This window comes from Cucurbita pepo, chromosome LG04, assembly GCF_002806865.2.
Source record: "Cucurbita pepo subsp. pepo cultivar mu-cu-16 chromosome LG04, ASM280686v2, whole genome shotgun sequence".
Lineage (NCBI taxonomy): Eukaryota > Viridiplantae > Streptophyta > Magnoliopsida > Cucurbitales > Cucurbitaceae > Cucurbita > Cucurbita pepo.
The window spans coordinates 9615023-9624537 of NC_036641.1; the positions used below are offsets into that span (position 1 = coordinate 9615023).

At 35.6% G+C, this 9515-nt stretch overlaps 2 protein-coding genes and 1 pseudogene across 4 annotated transcripts; all 3 read left to right on the forward strand.

Annotated features, from left to right (window-relative positions):
• The first annotated feature begins 357 nt into the window (after window positions 1-357).
• On the forward strand, window positions 358-4590 carry LOC111793141 (ninja-family protein mc410-like). Of its 3 annotated transcripts, XM_023674887.1 has the most exons (4): window positions 358-730; window positions 1570-2572; window positions 3455-3883; window positions 4273-4590. In XM_023674887.1, the coding sequence occupies exons 2-4, from the start codon at window positions 1633-1635 to the stop codon at window positions 4317-4319; spliced, it is 1416 nt and encodes a 471-aa protein (XP_023530655.1). In that variant the 5' UTR covers window positions 358-730; window positions 1570-1632; the 3' UTR covers window positions 4320-4590. The 3 variants fall into 3 exon arrangements, with proteins under 3 accessions (XP_023530655.1, XP_023530653.1, XP_023530654.1); XM_023674885.1 differs by lacking the exon at window positions 4273-4590 and having other exon boundaries at window positions 359-730; window positions 3455-4216; XM_023674886.1 differs by lacking the exon at window positions 4273-4590 and having other exon boundaries at window positions 359-619; window positions 3455-4216.
• LOC111792973 lies at window positions 4333-5763 on the forward strand (annotated as a pseudogene).
• A 771-nt stretch (window positions 5764-6534) lies between these two features.
• On the forward strand, window positions 6535-7981 carry LOC111793873 (E3 ubiquitin-protein ligase ATL42-like). Its single transcript, XM_023675939.1, has one exon. It carries the CDS (start codon window positions 6645-6647, stop codon window positions 7836-7838), a length of 1194 nt encoding a protein of 397 aa, XP_023531707.1. The 5' UTR covers window positions 6535-6644; the 3' UTR covers window positions 7839-7981.
• Window positions 7982-9515: the final 1534 nt, after the last annotated feature.

Genomic DNA, 9515 nt, shown 5'->3' on the forward strand with positions numbered 1-9515 from the left:
TTTAATTTGATGCATATATGTACTAGAAAATGATTTAAGGTATAGATTTCACAATTATGAATTTTTTTGAAAATAATGTATTTCTTCTAAAAAACATAGAAATTGGAAAATTTTATTAAAAAAAAACCTAAATATTATTAGATGAATAGAGTTTTTATGATATTGCTTACTTTGAGTATAAAATGTATTTGGTTTGAGCTTCTCAAAAAGCTTCATTTCAATGAAAAGAATATTAAATTATTATAAATTCATAATCATTTCTTAAATTAGCCTAACCGAAGTAACCGAACAAACATTATTAGTTGGACTAAAATCTAAAATACACATTTAATGAATTTTAAATTTTCGTCCCGTTGAAAAAAAGAAAGAAAGAGAAATAATTCGTAGACCGATCTGGTCTAAGTTGCAGATTCGATCGCCCAAACACCGCGAGTTGCTCCGAAAGCAGGGCCGATAAATCGGCGATTTGATCCGAAGAGGAGTTTTGAGCAAATCAACAATTCGTTCCAGTGAGGAACAAAGATCATGATTCTGATAGAAATATTCATTGTGCCAAATTAGTAGAGATGCATTTCTACTGTGGATTTCTCTCATCCCGCCACGCTGTGCTATAATCCAGGTTTTTGAGTTCATACTTGGTCTTCCTTGACAGGATCACTTGACTTAGGGTTATGTTTCTCTGTTTCAAAGATCTGTTCCCCTGCCCTAACTTGGATTCATTTCCTTTCTGGTAATTTATTCCATTTACTTTTGGCGAGTTGGCCTACTCTGAAATTTTTTCTTTTCTTAGGTCTTAAGTATTCTGGATCATCACGGATTTTACAGTGATTGAGGTGTATGTGAAGAGAATGAGTTGAGATGGGGTTTTGGTTCTATATAATGGGTGCTTTTGATTGTTGGTCTATTGTTTGTAAGCTACCTAGTTTTCTTTTTCTTTTTCTTTCTTTTAATATATTTTTTTAAAACATCTAAGCATGTTTGCAAGATCTGGTGATCGTGTGATCTGAATTGCCATCTAAATGTATGCAAGAAATTAACCGTATGGAATGTTACTTTATTCCCAGACCGAATATATTTATTTCGATCCTGTATGCATTTGGATTGTTTTAGGTAATCTTACAGCAAGTTCCATCATAATTTACATGTTATGTTTTTGTGTGGGTCAGTTTTGATTGGGAAAAGGAAAACTATGTTTTTAAATTTGAGAGTGGATTGAATATCCAGCGACTTTTGTTTAAGGCAACAAAGAATCAGATGTTTCTGACATTTTGGAAATGCCACCGTGAGTTTTGTGTTAAAAAGATTTCCTGATTTGGCAACAGTCTATGTTAGGACAAAGTATCAATGTAATTGGCTTGTTTGTAAAATGTAGTAGATTTCTTCTTTTTGTTTATTATGGGACCTGAGGATTTACCTGCAATGATTAAATCTGGATCTTGCAATCTGCTGCATCTTTTGGCATTTTACAGCACTCAATGTATGTTTCATCGATGGGCAAGGTTTAAATATCATGATATGTTTATCAAATTTGATATCACTCTTACACTCGAGGTTCTTTTTATATATCAGCCTGAGTCAAGAATTGATGGATGATCGTGAATCGTGATCTTTGGTAAACTTTTAACTCGAAGCATGGAGGAGGACAATCGGCTTGAGCTTAGCTTGGGCTTGTCTTGTGGAGGATCATTGGTCAAGGACAAAGGTAAAAGTGTCTGTTCTGGTGATGTTGGAACAGAAGAAACTGATAGAGGCAGTAAAATAATTGATGATTTCAAGAATTTCCTCCAAGGTGGCAATCAGAGACAAGATATGAGTCCAGGTCTCTTGAGAAGTGACTCGATGAAGGTTAAAGAAAATTTTTTTAATGACCTTTCCCGGGCTCATATAGATGGATATAATTCTATGAATTTGAAGGCCACTGGAGTCTGGGCAATGAAAAATGAGAACCGTGTAGATATCCAGGAAGAAAAACAGCCTGAGGTGGGTAATAAACGAAAGATATTATTTGAGGAGATAAACGGCCAAAAGAAGCTTGAAGGAGAGTCTTGTCAGAACAATGTAGAGAAGGCAAAAACATCATTTTTTTCCACATACGAGGACGGTTCTGCAGCTGAAATTGAGGATGTAGGAGAGTCTGAACTTGAGGGTTCTACATCAAAGCCAGTTTCACAAAATGATGGACATTCTGAGTTAAGTACTACAGACTTGAGTGGGCAGAAGAAGTTCAACAGTTCATCAAGTAGTGACCTTGAGCGTCATAACTTAAACAGAAGCGTTCCGTTCTCTATTCAAACTACAAGTATGCGGAATGGTATTTATCCATCAATAGTCAAGGAGTCTCACGATGCTGGTGGATCCAGTTCAACTGGTCATTCTCTGCATGGCACAAGGCAAGTTTTCCTCTCTGGAAGTGGTGTACAATGTGAAGTCCAGCCTATGAATCCTGGGAACTTGCCTTTGATGTTTGGCTATTCTTCTAGCCAGCTTCCGACTTTAGATAAAGATAATTCCTGGGGTTTGATTTCCCAGGCGCAGTTGCATAATCCCTGTAGCAGAGGTCAAACTTCTTCAGGTAAACATCCTATCCTTAATTACTAATAAAAATATGAATCTGAAAAGCTCATTCCATAATCTTGTAAGATAGGAATAAAACTGCTTCTGTTCCCTTTCTTCGTAATTCTGGATCGATCTTGGTTTGAAACTATATTATTGAATGTTAACAGGAGGAGCGTTCATTGACAATTTGGTTGTTCAGAAGGAATGTGGAAGAAATTTATGCATATATTTTTTATTATTAAACAATTTTGAGGTTTCGTCTGTAACTACGAGCTTGGCTTTAACATGGGTTTAACAGATTTTGATAGAATTTACTCGGCTTTTCTTTCCTTACAAGTTATAAGAAGCTTATTCAACCTCTTTTCCTACTAGTACTTGTACCAAATACTTACCCGGCCCCTCATAGTCTTAAGTAATGACTAAGAACTATCTTTCCACAATTTCTCACCATCTATTCATTAAGGTTAAATTGACATTTTGATTTGTTTGGTTTCAAGAATGTCACAATTTAGTTCGTATGGTTTTAAATGTTAGAATAAGTAGTTTAGGAGGATTTTATCAAGTCACAAGGGATTATTTATGAAGTTTGAACCAAAAAAATGAAATTCTAACTTTTATAACCGTAGAGACTAAATTCTAACTTTCACCCCTTCAATAATTTGGTCCATTCATTAACAGGACAATTTTTCATATTATATTATCAATGTCCCCTCACCCTTCTTCCTTCGGTGTACTTCCACGATTGAAGGTCTATCAAATTTGAAGGATACTTACAATGTCCACTTTGTATGATATCTGTGTACCATCCTATATACCTTAGGGTGATTTCCTTTACCTTTGAAGTTTGTAATTCATGATAAATTCTTACCCTTTGTTATGAATGTTCGTTGGATGCAAGGAATTCTTCCTAATTCAGCTGAGGCTACTCCATATGATGCCAGGACGTTTGAACAAGACAAAACTGATAGCAAACAGCCTATCGTGGAAGAAGGGTCCTCTTCTCAAGCAGGGGAAAAGGGAAGCAGCGGTAGCCACGGAGCAAAAGACGCATTTGAACGATCGGCAGGAGGTTTGTTAAACGAAATTTCTGCTATAAGGCCAGGCCTCGCAGCAGATGTCAAATTTGGGGGATGTGGTTCTTTCCCCAATCTACCATGGGTTTCTACCACTGGTCCAGGTCCAAATGGTAGAACAATTTCTGGTGTGACTTACAGATACAATGCAAACCTGATCAAGATTGTCTGTGCTTGCCATGGTGTACACATGTCTCCCGAGGACTTCGTTCGACATGCTGGTGAAGAGTGTGTTGGTTCGGAAAATGAAACTGGTTTGGCTCCATTCTCAAATAACAACAACCCTTCATCCTCTGCACAAAACTGACACAACGTTTTATCTTTTCATAGTTAGGAATACTCTTTTGGATTGAATTAAACAGCATTCCCTGTATTATCCCCTTAGCACTTCTCATCATTTTTCCCCTTAGCACTTCTCATCATTTTTCTTGGTCACTTCTTTTTTACTGTCTCAATCTTGAGAAACTGGGAATTTTTTGTTTAAACTGATTCAACTGACTTCTGTACAAGGTCTGAGAATGACAGAATTACATTCTTGGAAGCTTTTCTGTTTAGTATGACATGATAGCTGCTCAAATGTTCTCAACCTTGTCCAGAGCCTGAAATAAATCATGTTCTGAATCCATATTCCATCGATTTGCAGAAATGGAGTTCAAGAAGTTGACAAATGCAGAATCTCTTGGGGTTTGAAATTTCAATTCAGATGAGCATAGCTGTTTTGCTCGGCAGAGTAGTTGGAAGTTTCACACGTGTCAGCAACCCGCTTGTCTGTCTTTGTGCAGCTTATCCTGTCAGCTTTTCTCTTCTGTAACCAATCAGATTGTTGACCACCATCCACGTGGTAAAAAATTTCTTGTGTTCACGCTGCCAACTAGCTCCACGTTCCATTTTTTGACATTGATTAACAACTTTTATTTGGTAAATATTCTTTTAATTTTAATATAATGATGCCATTTTTCAATTCTTTTTCCATGATATGTAAATTAAAATTGATATGTTTTATATATTCTTGCACTATCTTTTATTTGAGGTTGAAATTTGATTAAGTATTTATGGTAAATACAAAAGAATTCGGAAAGAAAAAAAAAATGTGAGATCCCACATCATGAGAGAGTAGAACGAAGAGAATCTTGATCAAACATGAAAGCTACCAAAGATTACATCCCATATGCTTAGAAAGCTACAAAAGGCGATCATTTGGAGGGAAGGCAGCCAGAGCTGTGACAAGATCCAAACATGGGGCTGTTTGTGCAGACAGAGGATGATCATCATAACTCTTCAAGGCTCAACATTGGAAGCAGCTTCAAATAAGAAAAAAGAAGTCTTGATCAAACATGAAGCCAGGGAATGCAACAGCGAGGAGCAGGTGCTCTTTCACAGCCATAAACACACGACATTCTTGTACCTGACTTCGTTTTCATGAACACAGAGATGCTTGGGGCCATGTCAAGCAACAGATTCTCCTCTTTCACTGTCTGCAACTGAGGGCACAATGATTACACAGATTAAGGAAGAGATGGAAATGAAGAGATCAGTTATTCCCTCTATATCAGACTCTACCGCAAGTACATCAAGGGCAACAACCCTTAATGAAAGGAAATCTGTCTCCGACACCACTCTTTGGTCTGTTACATATCGCCGTCAGCCTCATAATTTTAAAAATTCGTCTGCTAGGGAGAAGTTTCCACACCCTTATTAGAAATGTTTTGTTCCCCTTTCCAACAGATGTGGGATCTCACAATCCACCTCCTTAGAGGACCAACGTCTTCACTGGCATACCACCCGGTGTCTAGCTCTGACACCATTTGTAGCAGCTCAAGTTTACCATTAGCATATATTGTCCGCTTTAGCCTGTTACGTATCACCGTCAACCTCACGATTTTAAAACGCGTCTACTAGGGAGAGATTACCACACCCTTATAAGGAATGCTTCGTTGCCCCTCTCCAACCGACATGGGATCCCACATGTAGTTTGAATGAGAATGCAATTAAACTGATACAAAAGATTACAGAATTAGGCAGGCTTGGTTACCAATGGCCCAAAGAACAGTCCAATGGTTTGCCAATAGGGAACAAGGTCCAACTGACGAAGTACACACAGCATCCCATGTTGTGCAATTTTGAGTTGTTTTGAAGAATGTGCAGCATGTGTGCATAATTCGGTGCATATTGCAGGACCAAGAATTCCCAATTGTTTAGAGCAGGCAACCCAGATAAAAGCAAATGATATAGATATAGTAATTTGGTATCATTTCCCCTTTTAAGTTGAATGATTGGTGGCATCAAGATAAGTTTTGTTTTAGAGCAGGTGATGTCTGAATTTGGTGCTTACCTATTGTTTTTTTCCCCACTCTTATCTATCTATCTATCTCTACTTGCCTAGCAAGTAATGCCTACCAGATGAGAGCCCCACATTTGTCAACCAAATTTTAAATTCCCTCAACCTTGTCATCATCGCCAACCGACGAACGAACTATTCACCCGACCAACCATCATCGTCTTTGATTTCTTTAGAATTAAACAAAAGAGTATAGACTAGACTGTATAAATACCTTTTAAATAAGTGATTTTATTTCTAGTTAGTTTTAATTTTTATGATTCTACCTCAGGTTTCTTTTTCTACCATGTTTTTATAGTCGAATTTTCTATGCTTTCACAATTTTGGAGAATGTTGAAACATTCTTTATAAGTGTGTGGAAACCTCTCCTCAGCAAACACGTTATCCATATACTAGGATAATTTAGATTTTGGATTTTGATTTAATAAATATAGTAATAATGCAAATAAAACAGAGGAAATTGTTATTGTAATAAAACTTGTCAGTTTTTAAATGATATACGGAGGTGAAGTCATAGAACAGGAGGCAGAGAAGGATTAAGGAAGCAACATAGCCGATGGATGAATCTCTCTCTGTCTGCAGAGGTGTATTTAAGGACTCTTTTACATGAAATTCTAGACTCCTCTCACCCTTTTTCATGCCTATCCAAAAGGGTGTTTTCAGCTATTGAAGAATCGATGATCCGCTTAAATTTGGTCACTTTTTGCTTCTTTTCTGTGTTGTTCTATGTCCAAGCTCAACCTTCTTCTCAAGATGCTGAAAACTATTCATTTCAGCCAAATCTTGGGTTTGTGATAGGAATTCTAGGCGTTATGTTTGTGTTGACATTTGTTCTTCTTGTTTATGCAAAGTACTGCCATAACAGATCTTCTGTTCATGTGAATAATGGTGTAACCCATGGCGGACAAATCAGATCAAGCTCAAGCACACCCATTTTGGGAATCGACAAGACAGTGATCGAGTCCCTTCCATTTTTTAGATTCTCCACTCTTAAAGGCTCCAAACGAGGGCTTGAATGTGCTATCTGTCTTTCCAAATTTGAAGATATCGAAATTCTCCGGCTGTTGCCTAAGTGCAAGCACGCGTTTCATATCAACTGCATCGACCATTGGCTTGAAAGACATGCCACCTGCCCTCTTTGCAGGCAGGGAGTTAGCTCAGAGGATTTGCAGCTCTTTACTAATTCAAGCAGTATGAGGTTCTTATGGAGCAATTTATCAGAGCTGAAGCAAGATTCAAACATAGAGCTGTTTGTACAGAGAGAAGAAGAAGAAGAAGAACATCAACAACAACAACAACAGATCCATGGCTCTTTTAGATTCAGCATTGGGAGAAGCTTCAGAAAGATGTTGAAGAGTGACAAAGAAGGGGAAATGTTGATTCAAAAGGATTATGATGGAGATAAGAACATGAAGAACTTACACAGACATAATCACAAGATCATCATATCTGATTTTGTCTTCATGAATCGATGGAGCAATGTTAGTTCATCAGACATGATGTTCTTGAATAAAGAGATGATTGATTCCATTTCAAGCGGTAGATTTACTTCCTTGGAAACATATTTAGAGGAGTCAACGCTATCAAGATCAGTAGAAAATGAAGAACCCTTGAAGGGATTTCCATCTACATCAGATTGTTCAGCAAGAATTACAAGCACAGAAGCGAGAAGATCCGTTTCAGAAATCACAGGCGTGACAAGATTTGGTGGTGATGTTCATATGAATTTCAACAGAAAAATTGAAATGGGGGAATCTTCTGAGCTGGAAAACAATGTGAAGAGACAAACTTGGTACCCAATTGCTAGAAAGACAGTCCAATGGTTTGCCAATAGAGAAAAAACAAGACAACACAGAGTAGAAACTGTATAAACCAGACCAGTTCTTCATCTTTCTTTCATTTATTTTTGTTTTGGTTAAGAATCATTAGTTTAGATAGTTAAAAACATCAAGTTCTTTGAACTGTTACCATACAAACTTGTTGAAATTTCAATAAGACAAATGTATAAGCTCTGAAACTCTGAAAAGAAAGCAGAAAAGGCAAGCTTCTACATTTCTCTGCAACTTCGTTACTGTTGTAAAAGATGTCATTTTGGTTTGTGGGGGCAAACCCAATCTGGTAAAGAAGCCTAAAAATTCAAGATTTTGCAGAAAAAGAAGGATGATAAATTAATGGTATAATAGAAAAGCCGGGATTCTTTGTTTGGTGGAAGTCAAAGAGCATGCAGGCAGGCAGGCGCAGAAGAGAACAAGATGATTATGCTTAAAAAAAGGCGAAGTTGCAGAGAATTTAGCATTAAAAACAGGGTGTTAATTAATGGCTGCCGATAATGAAATTCATGAAAATTATTATTATAATTTGGGTTTACTGCATTGACGTAAGAGCTGAGTCTTCTTGCTTGTCTTTGGTTCACAATTTCAGAAAAATAATTCTTTTTAATTTAATTAAAAAAGACTTACAATTGCAGCTTTGACTTTTTGTTCATCCCAACTTGCTTTACCCTATGGTTTAATCATGAATTGTGAACTCTTTAGATTTATGGAAATATTTGAAAATGGAAGGAGGAGGTAAATCTTTGAAATTTAGGAAAGATGTGGATATCTTAAATTTTTAATTTTATTTTAAACCGTACGATTATTTAGAGTAGGTCCCACGTTTTAAGTTTATACGGGGGTAATACCATCTCCATTTCGGGAGGCATTTTGGAGAAGCACAAAGCAAAGTCATAATAGCTGATGCTTACGGTGGATAATATCATATTCAGTAGATATTCCTGATTCTTAACAGGTAATTGTTATAATATTTAAATTATATTTAATTAAAATTATTGAAATTTAGGAATAATCTTTTTATTAATCCTGCTTGAAATTGAAAATTTTTAATTAGTGAGTGAATTTAGTATAAATTTCAATAAGGTAGAAAATGCAAGTTTAAATTTGAAATTGTAAAATTTAATTTTAGAATTTTGAAAAAGTTTGAATTAAATTCAAGAATGTTAGAATTACTTTTAGGGTTTGATAAAACATTCCGAATCCATTCAAATACATGATATGGTTGATTACTCAAACACATACTAAAGTAATATCATTAATTATTATTTATTTTAAGTAATAATAACTTTCACTTTATCGGATTAATTATTAATGTGGTCCTCTTAATAATATTTAATTTGGTATGAATTGTCAAATAATTAAGAAATCTATTCATTTTTTTTAGACATGAAATTCAAGTTCACACTAACACGTTAATATCTACTTACTTTTTTTTATAAAAAAAAAAAAAAAACACACTCGTAGATCAGTATTTATGTGAGCTAAGTTATAGGAGGGATGATTTTTATTTTTTTTTTCAAATAATGAGTTAGGTTTATAGATGGAATTGATGGTTAAATTAGGTAGTGTTAAATTTTTAAACTTTAAATTCAAACTTGTATTAGGTATATTGTATAGAATTATATGCACCCATGTGGTGTATATAAAATGTGGTTAAATAATTAAATGAAACTCTTAGTCTAAAAAAATAGAGAATTAAGTAAATAATAAATGCAT